The sequence below is a fragment of the Nymphalis io genome, chromosome 30 (assembly GCF_905147045.1).
Source record: "Nymphalis io chromosome 30, ilAglIoxx1.1, whole genome shotgun sequence".
Classification (NCBI taxonomy): domain Eukaryota; kingdom Metazoa; phylum Arthropoda; class Insecta; order Lepidoptera; family Nymphalidae; genus Nymphalis; species Nymphalis io.
Window position 1 is genome coordinate 970,055 of NC_065917.1, and position 26,607 is coordinate 996,661.

Below are 26,607 nucleotides of genomic sequence, written 5' to 3' on the forward strand. Positions count from 1 at the left end.
CCTGTGGGCACAGGCAGTAGAAATTGGTCTGCAAAGAGTAAAGAGGTCTCCCTGAAAGCTGCGACCCTGGTAACCATCACCCCGTAGCTATGACGATGAATATAACTACAAGATATAGAATATATAACAAGGCAATAACATAATTACTTCCACACTTTATAATCTAGACAGCGCGATTCAGAAATGTGACAGATTCAATCAACGCCATCTATCGCTAGCGATTGGTAACATACGATATCATACACCATCTGACCCACTTTTAGGAGCAGTTCGGGTTCCGCAGCGACCATTCAACGACGCTCCAGCTGGCGAGAGTTCTTAGCCACTTAGCCAGTGAGCGAAACAAAGGGCATCCCACCGTCGGGGTCTTTCTCGACATGGAGAAGGCCTTCGACCGGGTGTGGCATGCCGGACTCCTGGCTAAGCTCTTGAACACCTCGGCGCCTCTCGCGTATGTGCGAGTAGTGGCGTCGTTTTTGGAAGGCCGAAGCTTCTATGTCTCGGTGGAAGGCGCGGATTCTCAGCCGCGCCCCATTCGAGCCGGAGTACCCCAGGGTAGCTGCCTGTCACCGCGTCTATACGCGGTGTACACGGACGACATCCCTACCCTCCGCGACCATCTGCGTGAGGGTGAAGAGGATGTGATGCTGGCCCTGTACGCGGACGACAGCGCATTCTTTTCGTCGTCCTACCACCAGATCGTCGCAATAAACAAGATGCAACGAGTGTTGGATCTGATACCGGATTGGCTAGACAAGTGGAGGATGGCTGTCAACGTCGATAAGACGGCCGCTCTGCTTGTCGGTGCTGATAAGCCGATGCGTCGGCTCACCTTTCGAGGCCAGGACGTGGGATGGCAGACCTCAGTCTGCTACCTGGGGTGTCACTTGGACCGCAGGCTGCGCATGATACCCACCGTTAACAAGGTGGTGAGTCATGCCGCGGCTGCCCGGTCTAAGCTGCACACCCTCTTCACGTCGCGGCTTCCATTGAAGACCAGACTGAGGGTCTACGGTGCCTACGTCCGCTCGCGCCTGACGTATGCGGCCCCCGCCTGGTACGCACTCTGCTCAGCGTACCAGAAGCGGAGGATACAGATCCAACAGAACCGATGCCTACGCTTGATTGTAGGAGCTCCGAGGTACGTCAGAAATGATGTCATCCATAGAGACACCAGGACGCCCACCGTGGAGGAGTTCGTCCGCAAGCTCGCTCGCTCGCTATTTGCTAAGGCAGATAGCAGTGCGAGCGTACACCTCCACGGTATAGCACCGCTTCATGCCAGACCACCTGAGGGGTGTCCGTTACCTCGTGAGCTCCTATTGTCGCCGACCATCAGCGCCGATGCAGGCATCGGTGAAGAGGACGACGACGATCTGGAGACACGGTAGGACGACATTACTAGTGAACAAGATTACCGTTGAAGAAAGATAGCCACTGGGTCACAACGACCCTGGCCCTATGGGCCTAAATGAATCGACACGACGGATGAACCGTCGGGGAGGACCATCCCGGGTAGGGGGGGCAACCCCGAGGCCCGTACCCAGACTGGCCTAGGCCAGCCAGGAGGACCATTGATTGATCTGACCCACTGCTCCTAAAATAAATACGCCAAATATGTACACATTCAAACACCAAACGGTACAGGATAAGTGGGTATAAAACTTGTAGCATCAGATCTGGATTGGAGTACGAGCTGGCTCGGTGCCAGCACTGCGCAAGGAAATAAATGGCTAATAAAAGTTTTTAATAGAATTGCAACATATATAGCTGGATAATTTTTGTAAAGCTGAATCGCCACAAAATATAATTCTAAAGCCTATTCCAACCACAAGAAGAGTAAAGACCATTAAACAACTATGAACCAAGTAACCGTCAAACCGTTATGTACAAAATCGTACATATTATATGCTATGTACACTAACTTACTAACACTTTTAACAGTCATTATACTCAAAGTAGCCGATATCCTCCAACAAGCAAGAGCACAGTGGATAGCCTCTACTTGGAGGCTGTTGCCTCTCGTGAATGTATGGGGGGAATTTATGTAGGATACTATGCCGACAATTGTGCTCAGTGAAACGATTCGTGATGTCAATAATTACCTCTGGTACATTCAAACAATAAATTATCTTCAAATCAATCAAATTGTTTAATTGCGTTTGTATTTGTGATTGAAGTGTATTTGTGTTGAAGATATAACATAGTCTCTGACTTCAATAAAATCACAAAAATTAAAACATGATTCTCCGATCTGAGGCTGATCTGGAATCAGAATACCCAACTCACCAACTTGCAGCAGGCGTTTGGGTTCCTTGAAATGGTCTCTATGCTTAGCTTACAGATATATAATCATCATCGTATAGTTATCAGTTGGAAGACGACCACTGCTGGACAAGGGCCTTTCCCAAGGATTTCCACTATGACTTTGCGCTAACCGCATTCAACGGCTCCCCACCACCCTTACAATATCGCCATTCCACTTTGTAAGTATAGATATATAGATAAGAAGAAAAATGTATTTTGGATAGGATTTGCGTGAAATCCGTTCTTAGTGAGCTTCTACGTAGGGGAAGCATTAACTGTGACAAATTTCAAGTCAATCAGGATAGTTTAGGAGACCTCGTGATGAGTGTTATTTCGCTTATATATATAGAAATATGTATATTTATACTCCCTTAAGATATACAAGTATGTATATTTTAAAGTGTTTTATAATTTTTTATTTAACAAATCACTTTAAATACATCCTTGTTTAAAAATATTTGCAGCGGCAATCCAACTGACAGTTTTATGCTTGAGCCTGGCACAGACCCAACTTGGAGGGCTCATAGTTCTATTTGGAAGGCGGACATAGGGTGCGGTGCTAGAGACATTTATCAGTGAGCGTTCGTTAGTTAAATGGTCTGAACAAAATTATTGTTTTCCACCCAGTGTGACAGTTTAAGACCTTATATCTTATCTATACCAGTAAGACGTCTTTTGTTGTAACGACAAATTAAAAAACTACTAAAATAATTTACGTAGAACTTATATAAGAAGAAGAGCCGAGATGGCTAGTGGTTAGAACGCGTGAATCTTAACCGATGATCGTGAGTTCAAACCCCGCACCACTGAATTTTCATGTGCTTAATTTGTATTTATAATTCATTTCGTGCTTGACGGTGAAGGAAAACATCGTGAGGAAACCTGTATGTGTCTAATTTAAGTGAAATTATGCCACATGTGTATTCTACCAATCCGCATTGGAGCAGCGTGATGGATTAAGCTCCAAAATTTTCTCCTCAAACAGGGAGAGGAGGCCTTAGCCCAGCAGTGGGACGCTAACAGGCTGTTACTGTACTGTACTATAAAAGATGCGGCGTGTTTCGGAGAAAGTTTCAGTATATAATATTATGATATAATAGCGCTTCGCAGGCTTAACCGCTTTAAATTAAGACTACTTTTTTCCAGATATATATAAAAAGGGCGGATAAACGGACCACTTGATGGTAAGTAGTCAACACCTCCCATAAACATTGGCATTGTAAGAAATTTTGACCATCGCTTACATTTCCAATGCGCCACCAACCTTGGGAACTAAGATGTTATGTCCCTTGTGCCTGTAATTATACTGGCCCACTGATCCTTCAAACCGGAACGCAACAATACCAAGTACTGTTGTGCAGTAGATTATCTGATGAGTGTGCGATACGTATCCAGACGAGCTTGCACAAGCCCTACTACCAGTAAAGAATTGTCAATTTTCACAATTCCATTAATTCATACGATGCCGATTCCTCTCCGATTCAACTTTGACTTTATATCCGTTCAAGTCCAGACGATGATATTATCGTATATAGTTCTGTCAAAACAATAATTAATTGTGATCTATTGTCTCGATGATAATGTGACGTTTTTTTTTTATACTTGCGGGGAGGGCAAAGTGGAGGCATAGATGCAGGAAAGCGGACCCTGGCGTTACTAGGCCGGGAAAACGCTAGGCAGAAGAAGAAGATTTGCCGGAAAGGTAAATGACTACTCCACTTGGTGATAAGTGGTAGTAGATTCCAAACGCGACGACGGCCAGTACAATCGGGAAGAATTGCACTAGCCGCCCCCGCCATGCCGGCCTAAAGAATAGAAAAACGAGTAAGTGCCAACGATTACGCTCCGTTCCGATAGCGATAAAGTGTCATTTTATTAAATCCACCCTTCAATTAAGTTATACTTAAGGGCCGTTATGAGCACAAGGTACACACTTAAGGTAGCTATTACGGGGGCTTGGTAATAACTTAAGTTAACTCACTTCAAACTTTCAAACTTCAATTTATAAAGTAAGCCGAGAACGCGTGAATCTTAACCGATGATCGTGATTTCAAACCCGGGCAAGAATGAATTTTCATGTGCTTAATTTGTGTTTTGTTAATTATTGTTTTAACGAAGAAAAACATTGTAAGAAAACCTGCATGGTTCTAATTTCATTGAAAATCGCCACTTGTGTATTCCATCACCCGCACTGGAGCTCCAAACCTTCTTAAAAAAGGTGAGGAGGCCTTAGCCCAGCAGTAAGACGTTCACAGGCCGTTACTGTACTGTACTGTTATTACATATATTAGATTTGTTTTAGGTTAACTAATACTGTTTATTACGCACAAATATCATAGCACATTCCTATAGCATAGGATTTACGTGCATAGACGGCTTTATATACAGAGATCTCTTTCACGAAACCTTTGTAACATAAACTTAATAAAAAAAAAACAAAAATATATAATTATGTGTTAATAGAATCGATGTAAAATGATAACAGATTATAATAAAAACAACAATGTTCATTTTAGAGACAGCTGGAAGATAAGGCCTTTTCGTATTAAGTATAAGTGCTTTTGCATGATTTGTGCAAATAAAAATAAATAAACAAATTACTATTGAACAACAAATTTCAATCCTTCAGTTATTAAAGTTGTATGATCAAATATTTTATCGATATAAAAAAATATTTTATGAGTAGTTAGAGGTACCTTACAATTTTAGTTTACCCGAAAACGATAGCGTTGCAGTCACAATCCTGCGTCACATCACGGCTCACGAGCGCACGCCGCTAGGATCGCGTATACACTGCCCTTGAACTTAACTAGGATGCGTATTTAACTCGATATAAATTATTTATTTCAATAATATATTTTTTATTTTTAATTAATAGGCTAAGACAAAACAGCTCAGTGCCTTGTTCATACCTTTTTAAATTTTGAAATTTAATACATTTTGAAAACCATACAAATTCATATGTTTTATTTATATTTTCAATAATAATTACGGTCAAATTTTGATCACTGGGCGAACACCTCACGTGTTAACGTCACGGACTTGGTCGTTTTTTTTTTATTATATTTTGAAATTTAAAGGCAAATACATCAAGTTACAAGACATGAATGACGAAAGTTAAATTTCTATCAGTCAAAGCGTTTATAATCAAGACGTTTGTCAATCAAAAAAAATACATAATTAAAATTAAAATAAACTTTGCTTAAGAGTAGCTCTAATAAGCAATTTTGAATCGTAATTGGCAATTGAGCCACGATCAGTGGTTAGAAATATCTTTACCGCAGAAAGCGAATTCAAACTCAGGAAGCACCACTGATTTTGTTTTTTTTTTTATTTATTATTAGGCAATCAAAACATCGAGAGGAAGCCTGCATGTTTTAAATGAAAATCTTGTATATTGTAGGTATTCGCCTATCCACATTGGAGCAACGTTGTGGAATAAGCTCTAACCTCCTTAAAAGTAGAGCTGTGGGACTTTTACAAGTTGTTACTTTTACTTTTAACTTTATCACCGGTTCGAAATCTAGATTTTTTTTCACGATTTTTTTGAGTTCTCAATAGCAATAATTTGTGTGAATTATTTAATGCTATTTATTTTAAACAGGCGCAATATTTTTGTTTACCTCTATTGAATGGAAATTATATTACTAAAAACAACACAGCACACTCCGTAAAACCAATTTCAAAGCAGCAACTATTGTTGCCGAAATGATGTGTATTTCAAAGGGATACGACTCGTTTATAGCGAAATAAACGCAAATGCACTGGTTTTGTGTAATGAGCATTTTCGCATGCACGTTGAACTCACAAAGCAATACGTATAATTTATGAGACAAAAGTCGTTATTAACGTTTTGTTTACATAATACATATAATAATTCGACTGAATTGTGTCGGTAGATAATCAACACAAAGGCCGAAATTGGTAAAGCTTTGCGCAAGCTCGTCTGGGTAGGTACCACCCACTCATCAGATATTCTACCGCAAAACTGCAATACTTGATATTGTTGTGTTCCGGTTTGAAGGATGATCCAGTGTAATTACAGGCACAAGGGACATAAAATCTTAGTTCCCAAGGTTGGTAGCGCATTGGTGATGTAAGCGATGGTTAACATTTCTTACAAAGTCAATGTCTATGGGCGTTGGTGACCACTTACCATCAGGTGGCCCATATGCTCGTCCGCCTTCCTATTCTATAAAAAAAAATTTAAAAAATGTATTATTTTTAACACAAAAATATTTCCACGGTTCGTGTGAATAAAATGAGATTTGCACTTTTTCTTTTTCAATATACTGTACCCCGAGATAAATACACTTGAATGCAATAATATCCATTATCTCCAAAAAGTCCTTGCAGCTCACAAGTAGTTGCTTATCGTGCGGTATGAGCATGCTCAGGTACTCAGCTGGTGTTTTTCACGCAAATTTTATGCAAACTCGTTCTTTGCTAATCCGCAGTTCTTCAGAATCATTATATTAACATTCCTTACATAGCCAATGTCTATAGGCGGTGATGACCACTAACCATTACGTGGCCATCTGCATACCTATTGAACATAAAACAGAATAATCTTTCAAAACAACATCAAATTATTTCAAATAAAAAAAAATGTTTCTGAACCAGCCATCCGTTGTCTTTCGAGCCAAAAGCCCTCCAATCCCTTAAACAATTAAATTCTTTCTTTCGAAACACCACAATCGAATAACAATTTTTTTTCTTAAATAATAATTGAAGCTAGTTTATACCATTGAAAGTCATAAGTAACATTAAGCTTGAGGCGTGTCTAACGTACGGCACTAATAAATTGAAGTTATGAGCTACTTTCAACTTTGCCTATTATAAAATTGAAATGGCATGTTAACGAGATCTTGATAAATGAGACTTATTACTCGATCATAGATTACAGACGATAATAAACCTTGGGAAAATTCGTTGATGTTCAAAAAATAAAAGTTAGGAAACACTCTCTAAATGTCCCACTGCTGGGGTAAAGCCTCTCCTTTTGAGGTTTGAAGATAATTCCACCGAAAACTATAAAAAGTACTAAAAATTGTCTACCGCCGCTAATGATAATAATACGTGAATAGTATATAGCTGTATATACAAAGACTAAAGTACAATATATACATATTATAACAACAATAATACTTTAATACAAGTAGATGCGACACATGCGGCACATTACCAATAAAATTAGACACATGCAGGTTTCCCACGATGTTTCCGAGCTCGAGATGAATTATAAACAAACTAACCACATGAAAATCAGTACCATGCCTGAGTTTTTGCGTCCATAATAATCGTGTCAAGATTCAGACGTTCTTACCACTGTGCTATTTGTACTCCTTGATGTCCATCATATCGTTGATTTTTTTGCAGGATAAATGATTTCAATTGTATTTTATAAACATACCTATATATATAATGACTAGGCGGTAGGGCTTTTATCAAGTCCGGGTAGGTTCCACCGACTTATAATATATTCTACCGAAAAACAGCAATACGTACTACTTGTAAAGTGTTGCTGTTGAAAAGGTGATCGAGACACTAGTTATGTAAATGATGTATCTATAATCAAAATTGAGTAATTTAATAATAAATAGACACCTTAGCTCATAAACAAAGTAAGTTTTATAGTTAACATACTTCTATATTTGTTAACACGTAAAATGAATGCAAAATTAGAGCTTTTTAATTCCTAAAACCTTATTGTTAATAAAAAATGAGCGCATAGCGCCATCTATGCAACTACATAAGTCACTAAAACTTGAAGTGTCGTTTTATTGCAAATTTATTATATAGTGTTTTAACAGAAAATACTTAATCATTAAATATTAATTGAATAAAAACATTATTTATGCATTAGAAATTCTTATCATTTAACCTTTTCTTAAGTAACATTACAATACAATAATGTACAAATAGAATAAACTGTCAATTGTCAGCAGTCATAAAGATACATCAAAAATTGTTGTTTGACAGAAAGTCATTGATGGAAATCGCGATTAATTAATTTGAAATATTATTAATGGAATATGAAATAGAATAAAATGTCCTTCCCGAAGATCGAAGGGTATGTGGTGACGGAGAAATTAGGTTCTGGGAGCTATTCAACCGTGTACAAAGCGTATACTAAGGTGAACAAACTTGATACACATATTTGCTTTGTTATCTTATTAAATATTGTATTTATTTATTTATGTAACAACTTAGTTTCTTGCTGGTTCGTCGTGGTAGAATCTACATTTCCAACAGAATTTAATTTATCTTTTAAAATGATGATTCTACCGTAACAGCCTGTGAAGGTCCCACTGCTGGGAATTTCTAAAAATAAAAATAAAAATCATTTCTATTAACAATAAGGTTTTAAGAATTAAAAAGCTTTAATTTTGCATTCATTTTGGGGCTAAAGGCCTCCTCTCCTCTTTTTGAGGAGAAGGTCTGACGATTCTAAGGTACTTGCAATAGCCTGCTCGAATATTGTATAATTGATTTAATTCTGCCTGAAAATCAACGAATACTACACTACTAATACACTTATTTGTCATATATAAAATGTGTAATATGCCCTATTTCATATCATAAGATTTTTAATTAATTATCATTATTAATAAAATTTGTTATGTACAAAGTTGATGAGTGATTCAGTCACTCATCTGGGTAGATACCACCCACTCATCAGATATTTTACTGCAATTCAGCAGTACTTGGTATTGTTGTGTTCCGGTTTGAAGGATGAGTGAGCCAGTGTAATTACAGGCACAAGGGACATAACATCTTAGTTTCCATGGTTGGTAGCGCATTGGTGATGTAAGTGATAGTTAACATTTCTTACAATGCCAATGTCTACGAGTGTTGGTGACCACTTACCATCAGGTGGCTGATATGTTCGTCCGCCTGCCTATTCTATAAAAAAAAAACTATTTATTGATTGTTACATCAAAAATTAACAATAGTTGGTGCATGTATGTCACACGAATACAAATGTCGTTCCGACGGTATGCTGTAACTCCACCAAGTAAAGTGTGCTTATTATATTTCAGGTGGGAGCTCGGTCGATCGTGGCTATAAAGTGCGTAGATAAGGCGCGAGTGAAGCACTCTGGGGCTGCAATAGATAATTTGATAACAGAAATAAGACTTCTGAAGACACTCACACATCCCCACATAGTACACATGAAACACTTCACATGGGACGACAGGTTCGAACAAATTATATATTAATGTTTTATTTTACTGGTAGTAGAGCTTCGTGCAAGCTCGTCTGGGTAGGTACCACCCACTCATCAGATATTCTACCGCAAAACCGCAGTACTCGGTATTGTTGTGTTCCAGCTTAAAAGTTGAGTGAGCCAGTGTAATTACAGGCACAAGAGACATAACATCTTAGTTCCCAAGGTTGGTGGCGCATTGGTGATGTAAGCGATGGTTAACGTTTTTTACAATGCCAATGTCTATGGACGTTGGTGACTACTTACCATTAGGCGGCCCATATGCTCGTCCGCCTTCCTATTCTATTAAAAAATATAAGTGGGCACACTGAGAGAAGCACCTGATGAAAGGTCAACACTGCCTATAGCCATTTTTCATTTGCTAAGTGTCAAGCAATATACATAAATGGCTCTAAAACGTACTTACTTTTACTAAAGTTAAATAGTTTTTATGGCTCAATGACCCAGCGGTTATAATAATAATAATCATTTATTTGCATGAAACATAGTTTTACAGATGTTATGATTTCTTTATAAGTTTCTAATACATTTCGCCCGCGATAGGCACGCAAATATATTTGTTAACAAGTAATTAATATAAAATACAGATCACACCAATTGTACATTAAAATAATTTTATTAATATATGTATAAAGGGATGAAAATAAAAATTGGTTTAAAATTAACAATAATTAATTAAATTCGACGAGAACACAGGGGCAAATATCAATGTTTGGTGGTGTGGTGGTGGTGGTGGTATCAATAACCTAGCAGGATCTCTTTATCCAAGCCTGCTTCGCTTCACTTCATCACCTGCTTTTTCGAATAAATGTAGATATTTTTTTTACAAACATGACCACATCCATTGTATACAATGCAGCTAGTGTCAAGATTTTGTTAACTTTAAAAATCGGTCTACATGAATCTAAAGGTTGAATTGCAAAAATAGCATAAACAGTATACACTTTTTCTGACAGATAAAAGCATTATTAAAATTAGTAGAATTATCCCATAAAATTAAGCTATAATTTAATAAAGAAACTACATATCCATAATATGCAGTGAGAGCAGCATCTTTGACTTAACTTATTTAAACAAACTTATTTATTCTAGAAGTAAGATTACTTAAATGCTGTTTCCAATCACAATGATGATCCAATTGTACACCAAGGAATTTTACATCATTGTTTTCTTCAAGTTCCATTCCACGATAACCAATTTTTAGTTTTCTTTTTTAGTTTTAGAATTTGAAAATTGGACAAATCGCGTTTTTGATATGTTGGCACATAAATCATTTGATTCTAGCCAAGACAACACTGATTCTACAGCTTTATTTACATCATCCTCAAAGGCGACGTTAGTTTTAGTATGAGGTACAGCTAACGTTATGTCATCGGCAAATAAAACACAATGATATTTTATAACATTGGGTAAATCATTAATGTACAATGTAAATAACAGTGGACCCAAACGGCTACCTTGTGGGATGCCCGAGTTGTTTTGTAGATTGGGAGATTTAAAAGTAGTTAATTCGGATTTGTTGTTTATTTTTGATATTTCTAAATGTTGCGTACGGTTTTTTAAATAGCTATTTATCCAACTTAGAGTTGGTCCTCTAATGCCGTTTCACATTTCATGAGCAGTATATTATGATTCACGAAATCAAATGCCTTTGACATGTCAAAGAAAATACCTACTATTGAAACTTTTTTTTTAATATTTTCTGTTATAGTTTTTTAACAAGGGAAAAAGCTGCTAAAGTAGATGATTTGTTTTTTTGAAATCCATTTTGTTCTTCTTTTATTGTGTTATTTCTATTTAAAAAATCCGTTAATATATTGTGCATGACTTTTTCAAAAAAATTTGACAACACTGGAATTAATGTAATTGGCCTATAATTATTTATATTATTGCGATCACCTTTTTTATATATTGGATTTATGATAGATATTTTTAATTTATCTGGAAAAATTCCTTTTGAAAAAGAGAGATTTATTAAATGCGATAGAATAGGTGCTATAATATATTTGCATTTTGTCAGGACGCTCGTACATATATTTTTTTTTTTTTATAGAATAGGAAGGTGGACGAGTATATGGGCCACCTGATGGTAAGTGGTCACCAAACGCCCTTAGACATTGGCATTGTAAGAAATGTCAACCATCGCTTATAGCCAATGCGCCACCAACCTTGGGAACTAAGATTTTATGTCCCTTGTGCCTGTAATTACACTGGCTCACTCACCCTTCAAACCGGAACACAACAATATCAAGTATTGCTGTTTTGCGGTAGAATATCTGATGAGTGGGTGGTACCTACCCAGACGAGCTTGCACAAAGCCCTACCACCAGTATATATATATTGTCATAGCGTACAGATTTAGAGTTTTTTAGTTTACCTATTATATTCACTACTTCCACATTTAATGTTGGATACAAGAATATGCTAGAACTAACGTCGTGTATTGCAAAAGAATACTTTGGTTTATTATTTGCTAAATGTTTTTTTGTGATACCTATAAAGTGATCATTGAATATTTTTGCGATTTCCAATGCATCATCAATTTTCTTGTTATTAAAGATAATGTCGGTAAATTCATTACAAATAGTTTTACAATCTTTTTTATTTTTTATTATGTCCCACGTCGCTTTACTTTTGTTATTTGCAGTTTGTATATATTTATTATTAACTTTAGTTTTTGAACAATTGATGCATGATTTTAGTATTTTAGAATGACTATCATATGTCTTTTTTAGATCTGCCGATTTTTGTTTATTTGTTTATATATACAAGAATTCCTAATACCCTTTGTTATCCATTTTAATTTTGCAACGTTAGAATTAATTTAAATTTTTTGTAAGGGAAAGCACAGAAATTAAAACATGCTAAATATCTCATAGAAATTGTTAAAAGCGAAGTTCAATTTATCATCTGCTTTAAAAACCTCCGACCAAGCCATATTTTGTAATGAATTTTCAAATTTTAGAATATTTTCATTGCAATAATTGCGTTTAAATATGTAGCACGAATTATTTTTTTTGAATTGGATTGCTTAAAGATATTTGTATTATTTGGCATCATGAAATCTGAAAGAATATCTGAAAGATAAGACTGTTTCAAGATTGTTCCAGCTTTGGTAATATTCGTCGCGATATTATCTATGAACGATTTTTATCGTGTTGGCTCATTTATGCTTAATCTAAGATTTTTTATTTTATTTTATAGAATAGGAAGGCGGACGAGCATATAGGCCACCTGATGGTAAGTGGTCACCAAACGCCCTTAGACATTGGCATTGTAAGAAATGTCAACCATCGCTTACATAGCCAATGCGCCACCAACCTTGGGAACTAAGATTTTATGTCCCTTGTGCCTGTAATTACACTGGATCATCCTTCAAACCGAAACACAACAATATCAAGTATTGCTGTTTTGCGGTAGAATATCTGATGAGTGGGTGGTACCTACCTAAGATTATATTCTGATAGAATGTTTTTAAATTCTCCTGTGATTTTATTACTTTTTAATACATCAATGTTAAAATCAGCTGCTAAAATTATAGATTTTTTATCTTGTTTGGTAAGTCTACTTAAAAATGAGTTAAGTTTATTAAAGAATATATTTCGAGTTAGGTGTTCTGTCTAAGCAAATAATTTGATATTTCAGGAGAGGTATATCTACACCACAGCATTCAAATATTTTTTCTGTTGAAATGTCACGGCATAGTTGTATTGGTTTGGTCTAAGAATAATAGAATGGAATACAAACACAAGGGAATTTTCATTTGTCTTTATCATTCATCTTATACACAATGACGGAAAGCATTGTCAGGAAACCTGCTGAGTTTTGTGGAATTTCGCAACATGTGTACCAACTTACACAGGAGTAGCACGGTGGATTAAATCCGAATCTCCTCTTCAAGGAGGAGGAGGCCTTAGCCCAACTGTAGAACATTAGCAGGCTGTCAATACTATATACTGTATAATATTTCAGAAATATATACATCATAACGGAATATTGCTGTGGAGGTGACCTGTCTAAATACATCCACAAATATGGAAGAGTTCCTGAGAAACGGGTGAGTGAAACATACATACAAATGCTTTGCACGCCCTTTGAACAGTAACAGCATACTGATGTTAATGATTGTTAGAATAAGGTGATTTTTTTTAAATAGTGTAGGTAGGCGGACGAGCATATGGGCCACCTGATGGTAAGTGGTCACCGACCGACCATAGACATTGGCATTGTAAGAAATTTTAACCATCGCTTACATTGCTAATGCGCTACCAACCTTGGGAACTAAGATGTTATGTCCCTTGTGCCTGTAATTACACTATCACCTCACTCACCCTTCAAACCTGTGAAAGAAAACATCGTGAGGAAGCCTGCATGTGTCTAATTTCATTAAAATTATGCCACATGTGTATTCTACCAACCCGCATTGGAGCAGCGTGGTGGAATAAGCTCCAAACCTTCAGAAAGGTACCCAGCTCCTATAGGGGGGAAACTGCGTTATGTGGGTTTCTCACCCACTAAAATCACTGCGATGGCCGTCCTCGGCACGGATCGGAGAGGCTGCGGGATCGTGTTGATATAACGCATCCGCGGCCTCTCCCGTGCTTTGCTCCGCTCATGGCTCGGCAGAGCTCTCCTCAGGGGTCGACGGTATCCTAAACCGAGGCTCACAGGAGGCGTCCATAAGACACGCGTATTCTTAGCCCTTCAGAGGGCAACATCCGGCTGAGTTTCTTAAAGACTCGCCCGGTGATGGTGTCGAGGCCACTTGGGCCAGCAGCAACATGTCAATTCGAAAAAAAAAATTATATATAAACATATTTATTTCAGGTTTTATATTTCCTACAGCAACTTGCGTCTGCGTTAAAATTTCTACGAGAGAAAGGTACTATTTATTTATGTATTTCTACTGCTATCGTCTTTATCTCTTACTTGTCCAATACATATGTACTATCTATTTTATTCTAACCTAATATTAAAAATGTAAAAGTACTCTGTATATCTGTTACAGCTTCACTGCTCCTTCTTCAAACCAAATTTCATCAAAATCGGTTCAGTGGCTTAACCTTGGAAAGTCACTCTATGGAAACGTAATACGGTCCGGTTTATATATATATGTCACTAACATATGTGTTCGTTCGCAGGCGTCGTCCATATGGACCTGAAGCCACACAACATGCTGCTGCACAAGGGATCCGAGGGAAAGTACGTGCTCAAGGTCGCCGATTTTGGGTGAGACATATATACATACATATATACAGGGACGAAGGCATGTCGAAGGGATCTTTATATGTTGATTCCATGCTTGAACAGCTGGTGCTTGGTAGATACCACCCACTCATCAGATAATCTACCACCAAACAGCAATATCTAGCATTGTTGCGTTCCGATTTCAATGGTGAGTGAGCCAGTGTAACTACACAATTAACATATGGACCTTAAAACTTCATAAATGCCAAATAATGTGTAGAAGATGCCTATTCACTCTTGACTTGAAGGTACCCATATTGTAGATAAAAGTCCATAAAGTCGAGATGGCCCAGTGGTAAGAAAGCGTGAATCTTAACCAATGAGCGTGGCTTCAAGCACCTCTGAATTTTCAGGTGCTTAATTTCTGTTTATAATTCATCTTTTGCTTTTCGGTGAAGGAAAACATCGTGAGGAAACATGCATGTGTTTTTTCATCGAAATTCTGCCACATGTGTATTCCAACAACCCGCATTGGAGCAGCGGGGTGAAATAAGCTCCAAACCTTCTTCTTAAAAATGGAGAGGAGGCCTTAGCCCAGCACTGGGACATTTACAGGCTGTTACTATATTGTAGGTGGTGGGGAAAATGGATCAGACCTTAGCGGTTTATTTCAGAAACGAGGAAGCAAATCGTTTCGTACGTGTCTAAGTGCGTCAATTACGTACGGATGCAGTTAGTAAATGTCTGGGTGTATGCTTGTGTGTGTGTGTGTGTGAGTTTTGATTTAGGTGGTGGCGATATGAGCAAGCCAATCTGCATCACATTTTAAATACACTAAAATCAATAAAGTCTTCGAGTGTCCACATATTATAAACCCAAATGATGCGATGCGAGATAATGCAGTGGTGCTCATCCGGGATCGAACCCACGATCTTCGATTGAGACTCACGTGTTTTAGAATGTTTTTTTTGGGCTTAAAGTTTCGCCCAGCACCTGTCGGAGGACAGCACGAAGAGCGTCCGCGGCTCGCCGCTGTACATGGCGCCCGAGATGTTGCTTGGAGACTACGACGCGCGCGTCGACCTCTGGAGCGTTGGTGAGTTGCCCACGCGTGGGGCTCTCTGTGCTCCGTCTGTGGATACCACCCACTCGTCAGATATTCTACCGCCAAACAGCAGTATTTGGTATTGTTTATTCCAGCCGAAAGGGTGACCGAGCCAATATAACTTTTACTGGTGGTAGAGCTTTGTGCAAGCTCGTCTGGGTAGGTACCACTCACTCATCAAATATTCTACCGCAAAACAGTAGTGCTTGGTATTGTTGTGTTTCGTTTTGTAGGGTGAGTGAGCCAGCGTAATTACAGGCACAAGGGACATAACATCTTAGTTCACAAGGTTGGTGGAGCATTGGCGATGCAAGCGATAGTTAACATATCTTACAATGACAATGTCTTTGGGCGTTGGTGACCACTTACCATCAGGTGGCCCATATGCTCGTCCGCCTTCCTATTCTATAAAATAAAAAGATATCTTAGTTCCATGTTCAAGGTCATTTCTTACAGCGCCAATGTCTACGGGCGGTGGTGACCATTTACCATTAGGTTTCCCAATTGCCAGTTGGCCTAACTATTTCATAAAATATATAATTATATATATCGGCACTTACCAATAAGGGGTCGGTTTTGCATAACCGACAAATTCAAAAACCTGGCATTTTTTTATATTGCCTGGCATTTTCACGTTTGTACCAAAAATGGATATTGTATTGATATATTAACGAAACGTGTAATAATTACAGGCGTTATCATGTACGAATGTCTGTTCGGCAAAGCTCCGTACTCGTCGGCGACCTTCAAAGAACTGCTCGACAAAATACAAAGGCGAGCGCCGATCGAAGTGAGTGGATATCATTAATAATAATAATAATAATATCTTGGGACATTATTCACACACGGCCATCTGATCCCAAACTAAGCAGAGCTCGTACTATGGAAACCAGACAACTGGTTTTCTTGTACTACTTTTCTTGTGTTAATACATACTTATATAGATAATTACACCCAGACTCGGGACAAAGAGACTGTCTGTCTGTCTGTCCTGGGTGGGAATCGAACCCACAACCTTCGGCGTGAAAGGCAAGTTATCTACTAACCACGCCAACCGGCCCGTCATTGGGTGACGACGTTTTTAAAAAAAAAAGCTGTGATGGCTCAGTGGTAAGAAATTTATTTATTTATTTATTTTGGACAACCAACAGTAGATACATTACAGATTTACAAAGTAGTAACAATAGAAATTTCAAAGTTTTTTGACAAATGTTCCACTAATTATAGGTTATCACATCTTTCATAAAAGCATCACATTATAGATAGTTATTAAATAGGGTCAATAATTGAAAAATTTAAATTAAATATTACATTATAAATTGTAAATTATAAATAGTCATTAAATTAAATTAAGTAAAACAAGTCCATAAAATACAAATACATTATTAAAATTAAAATTACATTATTAAAATTATTAAAAAGATTGTGAAATGATTATTAAATCTACGAATATTGACTTAAATATAATTTTAGAGAAGAATATCCTTATATAAGCGGTAAATAATCAAATTGGACCTTAGCGAGATAGTTCAACGAGGGTAGGTGTTTAGATAATTTAAAATGTTGCGTTTGAACTGAGACAGGCTATTATGGAAAACCAAATCAGCTACTAGTTTTGAAATGCTGTTGTATGAATCAGATAAGCGGGGTATAAGTGATTTTTTCCCTAAATTTGTCCTGTATGCAAAAGATTACCTATTCGTCTGGAATTGCTACGAGGTAAATTAAATGTCATCGAGGCCAAAATCTCGGGTCTATCAATATTATTATTAAAAATATTGTACAAGAAAGTTAGAGATAAAAGTGTTCTTCGGGATTCAAGACTTATTCTCTCAAAATGTTTAAGCCTGTCACGATATGAACGCGTGAATCTTAACCGATGATCGTGGGTTCAAACCCGGGCAAGCACCACTGAATTGTCATGTGCTTAATTTGTGATTATAATTCGTCTCGTATTTGACGGTGAAGGAAAACATCGTAAGGAAACCTGCATGTGTCTGATTTCACTGAAATTCTGCCACATGTGTATTCCACCAACCCGCATTGGAGCAGCGTGTTGGAATCCATCCAAATCCAGATCCAAAACCTTATCCTCAAAAAGGGAGAGGAGGCCTTATCCCAGCAGTGGGACATTCACAGGCTGTTACTGTTTGTCAAATTATATTTATTTAGGGCAGAAGTCATTAAATATCTATATCAAGATTACAACATATAACAAATACCCGCCTAAAAGAGTAATAATAAACAAAAGGAGCCCGTGTCAGCTAACGTGTATGCTGCTAGTGCTATTGTCCACAGATAATTAATAACAATGATCATGATGCTTTCCTTCAAGTATGAGATGAATTATAAATTAAGCAGAGGAATATTTTATGGTGCTCGCCCTGGCTGATGATTGGTGGTTGCAATTATGTACCTCGGACAACACGTACCGCCGTTAGACTTGAATTATCTCCGGTCGTATCAGATTATGCGTGTGTGCACCTTCGCACACACGCCAGTTGCCTAGTCTCTCGCAAGTATGTCCGCCGTGACCTAAATCTGTCGTCATCGTCTTTTTCTGGTATCATATATATATATATAGATAAATGAGCCACCAATGGTAAGTGGTCACCACCGCCCATATATATTGGTGTAAGAAATACTAACCATCCCTTACATCGCAAATGCGCCTTGTTAAGTCTGTAGTCGTAGTTTTTTTTTTATAGAATAGGAAGGCGGACGAGCATATGGGCCACCTGATGGTAAATGGTCATCAACGCCCTTAAACATTGGAATTGTAAGAAATGTTAACCATCGCTTACATCACCAATGCGCCACCAACCTTGGGAAGTAAGATGTTATGTCCCTTGTGCCTGTAATTACACTGGCTCACTCACCCTTCAAATTGGAACACAACAATACCAACTACTGATGTTTTGCGATAGAATATCTGATGAGTGGGTGGTACCTACCCAGACGAACTTACACAAAGCTCTACCACCAATAGAAACTTTTCACCCTTGACTCAAAAGCCCCACCACGAAGTCAAATAAACTATTCTCAATGTGTTTTCATCATCAGATTCCCCCCAATTCCTCGATCTCGGCCGGCTGCCGGGATCTCCTGACGCGTCTGCTGCAACACGACCCCGACAAGCGGATATCGTACGAGGAGTTCTTCGCGCATGACTACCTCGACCTGAACCACATGCCGTCCAAGGAGAACTACAATAAGGTAAGAATACTTACTGCGTCATCAAAAATATTAAAGCAATATATATAATATTTATATAAGACGCGACGAGTTACGGAGATATCAATATATAATATTAATATGCATTACATTTTTTTTATGAGCTATTACGTCATTCTTGTAATTTGAAATGTTTTTGCTGACCGTACAAATATGAGTTTTTTGTCACGCATAGATGTAAACATAGTTTGTTTTCAATCGGTAGGCAGTCCTGCTGATCAAGCACGCGATCGAGCTGGACTGCTCGGGGCGCCTGCCGGAAGCCCTGGAGGCCTACGGGGAGGGCCTGCGGTACCTCGTGCCGGCCGTCGGCGCAGAGACGGACGCCGACCGCCGGAGCGCCCTCGCCGCCAAGCTGACGAGGTGCGCAGACACACTCACACTGGACACATCCTGCTCGCCTTAAGCGTGCCAGCAGGTTGAAAATATTGTGTGAGTTCCAAGGTCACTCACGGGAGTTGATGAGTGAACGTGTGTGAACGTGTGCCGATCTCACGTACACTAATTCGCAGTAACTAATCTCACGCTGACGTCATCACGCTCGAACTCTCAGTTAATACCCCCCCTCCCTTGTCTTATTATCGTCGGAAAAGTCTGTGTTTCCCTAAAAATAAATAAATAATGATAAGGGTTTTCAGACACGGGGGACAATTCTACTAACCTGTAACTGAACAGCTTCAACTGGATCCCAACTGAATCCTTGTGTGATGATGACTTCAAGAGAGATTAGTGCACGAGTGTGTGCGCAAACACAGGTGCACTCTCTATTCCCTAACTCTCATAATCCGATGGGACGGCAATCCGACACGACCGGAACGAGTTCAGGTGCAGGACCAACGGCTTTACGTGCTTTCCGAGGCACGGAAGTGTACACACTTCCAACTTCTAGACTCCGGAAACTGATAATCTTGGTTACAAAGGGTATGAAAATCTTTAATTTTTGAAGAAAGGCTTTGCTTAAATATCTTGTTGCATCAGATACATGGAGAGGGCTGAAGAAATCAAACGGCTGATCAGGGGCCAGACCGGGTCGTGCGCCGACTCGCAATCACACCGAGCGGCACAGCCAGCAACAGCCCCCGCCGGGGCACAGACGCGGGGCTGGAGCTACGAATACGGTGAGTCGACTTTTTATACCAGCATTGCATATCCATACTTATATTATAAAGAGAAAAGAATTAGTTTTTTTGTTTGTTTGTTTGTAACATAAACTAAACAACTCGGATAACAACGAGTAAAATAAGTTATATTTCAAAATACATATTAAAAAACTATCCTAATCCCTACGAAAATTGCAATAAGATTTCAACTCAAACCATGATCACCATCATCATAATTATCACCACTACCTTCACCACCACCGTCACAACCACCGCCACCACCATCACTATCGCCACTCCCATCATCATCACCACCATCATCACCGCCACCATCATCAATCTAATTGAACGTATCAATAGTTCCAGACGACTCGGCCGCCGAGCCGGCGGCGCGCGCGCGGGCGGCCGGCGCGGCGCGCGGGCACGAGGGGGCGCGCGCGCTTGGGTGTATACAGCTAGGAGACGCGTTGGGCCCTACGGTACAGTAACAGCCTGTGGATGTCCCACTGCTGGGCTAAGGCCCCCCCCCCCTTTTGAGGAGAAGGTTTGGAGCTCGTTCCACCACGCTGCTCCAATGCGGGTCGGTGGAATACACATGTGGCAGAATTTCAGTGAAATTATACAAATGCAGGTTTCCTCTAAATTCCTCTAAAATAACGAATTAAGCACATGCAATTTGAGTGTCGCCTGCCCGGGTTCGAACCCACGATCGTCGGTTAAGATTCACGCGTTCTAACCACTGGGCCATCTCGGCTTTCCTTAGGATTGATGTGACAAAACACAAATGATACACAGACTAACAAATGTCTATAATCGTCCCACTGCTGGACTAACATCCCCTCTCTTGAGAAGGCTTGGCTTGGACCTCATTCAGGTCCTCCAACTTCTACACACATTTGAATCAACGACCTTACATCTAGACAATAGACTTTATGAGCGCTTTTTTTTAATATGTTTCCAGATAGAAGAATCTAGTAAGAAAGAGAAACCCCGCGGGGCGCTGTCGAGGTTCCTCCGCCGGCCGGTCCCTTACCTCAGCGATAAGGACTCGTCCATCGTAAGTGTTTATAGAAGTACAACACATTTTGAGTGCCGAATTATTAAAAGAAAAACCCACGAGGCGTTATGAACGGGCTCCAAACCCATCAGCCCATCTGGGGGCGCAGACACTCTTCGGGAGTGCGGCCGAAGGATCCTCTTTCGTCTCGGTCTCTTAAATCATGAACGCAAGTGTCTTCGAGATGCTATTTAATATCGAACGGCCAGGCAAACGCGACCAAAGCGCCATAGGTACATAGTGGAAATTCCCCGTTTACATTTATTATTCGCACTGCGAAACTGGAATGCTTTGCCTGAGTCCGTATTTCCTGATAGGTAATCTTCAAATCCAGAGTAAACAGGTTTCTTATAGGCAAGCGTGCTACATCTTAGACCGTGTCGATGCTTAACATCAGGCAAGTCAACGGTCAAACGCTGGCCTATTAATTGCAAAAAAAAATGCTGCTTAAATCATCTGTCAAAGCAGAGGCCTATATATATGTAAGTGTCGAAATGTGCATGAGTATTGACGTGTAAACACGTGCGCTCGTGTGCGATCTCACGCACACAAACGCACACGCATTAACGAAACTTACGCTGACGTCACCTGACGGTATTAAATGAAAATGATATTTTTCGTTTCTCTGAATTTGACATTTTAAAATCCTTAAATGTTATACAGATATTTTTCTCTGTACTTTAATAGTTTTCGAGATGTTATAGTCTGTTAAACGATTTCAATTATTGTTCGCATTAAAAATGGCGGACAATGTCCTTTAAAATGAAAAATCGATTACGCAATATAAACAAATTAGACTTATCTATAATTTCATTGGTCAGACAACCGATGACGTAATAATTGACCAATAAGGATCCAGTATTTTGTATTACTAGCTTAGTTAACTGGTGGTAGGGCTATGTGCGAGCTCGTCTGGGTACCACCCACTCATCAGATATTCTACCGCAAAACAGCAGTACTTTATATTGTTTCGCCGGGACTAGGGGGGTCTCAGTACCCTGCTAATCCCCCTAGAGAATGGAGGCCTGCATAGGCACGCCGCCCGTAAGAGCGTCGTGGTAGCATGCGCAAGCGATCCCGTATCGCTCCTCAATATGACGGAAAGGGTACCGGTGGTTTTTTAGTGGGTATTCCGAAGCTCAGGGCGCACTCGGCGCCTTGGACACCGGCGAGCCACACATACCACCCCCCTGTTCCCGTGGGGGAAACACATAAAGCGTTTTACCATCGTTAAAAAAAAGTACTTCATATCGTTGTGTTTCGGTTTACGCACAAGGGACATAACAAAATCGCCATGCTGGGGATTGACGTTCGCTGCGACCTTAGTCCAAGGGATTACATCGAGGCTGTTATAAAAACAGCTTCACGGAAACTCGGAGTTCTGAACAAGGTGCGGCGCTTTTTCACGTCACAACAACTGTGCCTGCTGTACAAAACACAGGTACGGTCTTGCGTGGAATATTGCTCGCACCTTTGGGATGGCTCCGCTAAGTACCTACTTGAGGCCTTGGACCGGTTGCAGCGACGTGCCGTACGCATTATTGGCGACGTAAAGGTCACAAACACCCTTAAACCTTTACAATTGCGTCGTGAGATAGCAGCACTGAGCGCTTTCTATCGACTGTATCACGGCGAGTGCTCTGAGGAATTATTCTCTCTAATTCCTGCTTCCCCCTTCCTTCTTAAGTCCACGCGAGCTGGTTCTCGATGTCACCGCCTAACTGTGACATCAATTCCATCGCGAACAAAGAAATTTGGCAACTCCTTTCTTTGTCGCACTTCCAAAAAATGGAATTCCTTACCAGCTCACGTGTTCCCCGCCTCTTACAACCCGGGTTCCTTCAAACGAGGCGTGAAGAGGCATCTTGCGGGCCGGCAAGGCGAAGGCGGCTAGTGCAGAACGTTTTTCCCGTCTGTACTGGCCGTCGTCGCGTTTGGACTCTACTACCACTTACCAACAGGTGGAGTAGAGTCATTTGCCCTCCCGGCGAATATAAAAAAAAAAAAAAAAAAAACATCTTAGTTCCCAAGATTGATGGTGCATTAGCGATCTAAGCGATGGTTAACATTTCTTATAACACCAATGTCTATGGGCGTCGGTGACCACTTACCATCAGGTGGCCGATATGCTCGTCCGAAAATAAAAAGATTAACTTCAAATGATTTTGTTTTATATATTTTTTTGTTTACAGGCTGATGAAGATAAAACACAGAAGGCCGATGAAACGAACGAACTCTGCAGGATAACGTGAATTATAAATACATATGGACTCGGACCCAGCAGCGGGGTCTCCTCGACAAAAATACTATCAACGATTAAATGTTTTAATTTATTTTGATATGTGTATCTGTACTAATGGCAGGAGTAATGATAAATAAACAACAGACCTTGAAGCTTGAAGAGTCTTAACCGTTGATCGTGGGTTCAAACCCGGGCAAGCACCACTGAATTTTCATGTGCTTAATTTGTGTTTATAATTCATGCATGTGTCTTATTTCATTGAAATTATGCCACATGTGTATTCTACCAACCCGCATTGGAGCAGCGAGGTGGAATAAGCACCAAACCTTGCCCTCGAAAGGGAGAAGAGGCCTTAGCCCAGCAGTGGAACATTAACTGGCTGTTACTGACCTTGAACTGTGATGACGTCATTTGTCGACATCTTAATAATCTGTGGCATTCGATTTGTCGGCGAAGTTGTTATCGGAACTTTGTAAGTAAAACTAAAGTGTATATAAAAAGTCGAGTGTAACAGTGTCGTGTTGTATATAGAGATATATTGATCGAGAACTTTTTGTGGTGTACGATACAGCGCAGCTGGTGGCGAATCGCATGGCATTTGTAAATATAAGGTTTGCTTATCTTTATTCCTCTTATAAGAATGGGCTTTAGTCACAATGGAGTTATTGTAGATATATAAGTCACTAGTCCATATATGTACCAATTATAATATCCAAAGTGCCTTTATTAGACTTTATATTATACGCGTTGGTATGGCCAGAGGTCATGGGTTCAAACTCCAATTCTGGTCGATATAAATTGAGTTGGATAGAACTTAAAGCTGTCTTGAGCCTGAACTCTTTCCAATTGGATTATGAGAGTGAGAGAATAGAAAGTGCATCCGTTTCATTCTCACACACTTGTGCACTATAATGTGTCCAGCAGACTCAAGACTCGAGTTATAAGGCACAGAGAATGTATGTATGGAAGTAACTGTGATCATTTTTCTATCTTGCCTGATATTTGGACATTTTATTATATAGTTCAAAGGATCTCACGTTCAAGTTGTAAATGTAAAGCTTCTGCCAGATGTTTCAAAATAATGAGCACAGATATGGCAGTAGCATTACGTGTGTACAATTTCGCAAGCTTCAAAGTTACACAGCTGTAATTTCGTTATGATCTTTTACTAAACATGTATAATGCTGCGTTCACACTTGTTTCAACTTTACTTTGTTTGCACTTAACAGGTGTGAACTAAACTTAAATTTTCTACTTTGTTGTTTTAATGTTGATTAATTAATTTTATCTATTTAAGTTTAAAAAGACAACGTTTCCAGTTTTAGAGTATTTTCTAGGAAAATGTTTTATTTTGTTGATTTTTTTTTTTTTAAATATAATTTAAGCATTTATGTGTTCATGTTTAGATATATTTTAATTTTTATATTAATTGCATATAATAATATTTTACATATTTAATCTGTAAAAGATACGTTGTGATACCATTGAGTTATTTTTAATCTGTGCTAATGTTATAAATGCGAAAGTGGAGTATGTTTGTTTGTTATACTTGTAAGGTTCACCCTTTAAGTCACGCTGTAAGGTCATTATCTCATCAAGAACATAAATTTGAAATGAGAGCCAAGTTCAATATTATGATATTTTTTTTTTGTATTTTTAATAGTTTTGACATATACCTATCATAAAGTTTAGCCGTGTGTGAAAGGAGGGGGGGGGGGGGGGTTAGGTGCCATATGTAGTTTTCTGTACTACCTGATGTATGCAAAATTTCACGTAGATCGGTCGAGTATTTTAAACGTAACAAACTCACTTTTGCGTTTATAATATTAAATATGAAAAGTTAGAACAAGGATTTCGAAGGATGACATGATTGTAATTTTTTTTTAATTATCAAAGGCATAGAAACAAACTTACAGGCCAATTTGTTTTTTTTTTTTATAAAGTATTCGTTCAGTATAAATATTTTGTGTTTTTTTTTTGTTTGTATGTCGAGTACACACGTGATTACAGCATTAATTTGTTTGTTACTGTAATTATATAAACTTGTTGTATTTTGTAAATGCGTAATAAATATTATTCTATATAAGCTGTGGTTTTATTTAGATATTGATGTGGTTTTATTTTGATATTGGTTCGCGCTGGCTAGCGAAACAAGCCGCAAGTCACTGCAGGCGCAGCAGTCGCTAGCATTACGCATTATTACCGGAGCTCCTCGCTACGTGAGAAACGCAGTGATAGCCAGAGATCTGCGTATGGAGAGCCACGAAGACCACGTTCGCCGCCTGAGCGCCTCTATGTTTGGCCGCGCTGACGGTGCACGATCCCAGCACCTGCGCGGTATTGCGCCATACCATCGGCGACCACCAGACCCAAGAGGACTTCCACGCGACCTCACTCAACACTGACCACTTACTCGTCCTCGCTGACTTACGGGCTCGACCTCGCTGAGCGACGGGAAAAGAAAACACGGACCCACCACTCCACCACAGACACAGATCGCCGAGGCTTGATCGCGAATTAAACACCATGGACGATGATCCTACCCAGTGACCCGTCTGTAGTTGCAGACGGCGTTGCTACCACTACAGGGGGCCATCGCCCCGAACAGTTACCCCAAGACCCTGTAGGGGCTATTGCTTCCCTAACTATTTCGGAGGTTTCTTGAGTATCGTAATAAACATGTTGATGCTTCAGGTGGAATGATTTTATTTGAAATTTACACAGATATATATACAAAAATGACAATTATTAATAACCAATCGGAAGCGCTATAACAAGAATAAAATTCTTTAAAAAAATTATGTACAAATCAAAACATTGGCTTTTCTACCAATAGCGAGTGAGTATGTAAGAACAATAATTATTTCTTACGAATTGTACGAGAGGTGAGGGGCGCACCGTCGCCGCGGGGGGCACCATATAAATACGCGCCTATCTGTGTCCATACAAAACTCGGCGTATGTGCTCCTACGTTTTAGTAACCGCGCGCCTTCGGCTCGCGACGGTCATATGCTTGATGTTTTGTATGGACGCTGCGTGTGGTAGGTAATGTAGGTCCCACATCACTCCCCCTCAAGAAAATCGTACGGATGGCTTGACTTTTCTTCCAGATCTCGTCGTGTAGGTTCCGACCTACACGACGAG

General features: G+C 39.4%; 1 protein-coding gene across 1 annotated transcript; it reads left to right on the forward strand.

The window, feature by feature from the left end:
• The first annotated feature begins 8,268 nt into the window (after positions 1-8,268).
• Positions 8,269-24,781, forward strand: LOC126779984 (serine/threonine-protein kinase ULK3-like). Its single transcript, XM_050504218.1, has 13 exons — positions 8,269-8,444; positions 9,351-9,508; positions 13,511-13,595; positions 14,366-14,420; positions 14,680-14,767; positions 15,706-15,821; positions 16,523-16,620; positions 18,894-19,046; positions 19,270-19,427; positions 20,043-20,182; positions 20,525-20,643; positions 21,126-21,221; positions 23,414-24,781. Exons 1-13 carry the CDS (start codon positions 8,358-8,360, stop codon positions 23,471-23,473), a joined length of 1,413 nt encoding a protein of 470 aa, XP_050360175.1. The 5' UTR covers positions 8,269-8,357; the 3' UTR covers positions 23,474-24,781.
• The last annotated feature ends 1,826 nt before the right edge of the window (positions 24,782-26,607 follow it).

Coding starts and splice junctions, on each gene's coding strand:
- LOC126779984 (XM_050504218.1), top strand. CDS start 8,358: ATGTCCTTCCCGAAGATCGAAGGGTATGTGGTGACGGAGAAATTAGGT. Junction 9,509..13,510: donor CACTTCACATGGGACGACAG/GTTCGAACAAAT, acceptor ATAATATTTCAG/AAATATATACATCATAACGG. Junction 14,421..14,679: donor AAAATTTCTACGAGAGAAAG/GTACTATTTATT, acceptor GTTCGTTCGCAG/GCGTCGTCCATATGGACCTG.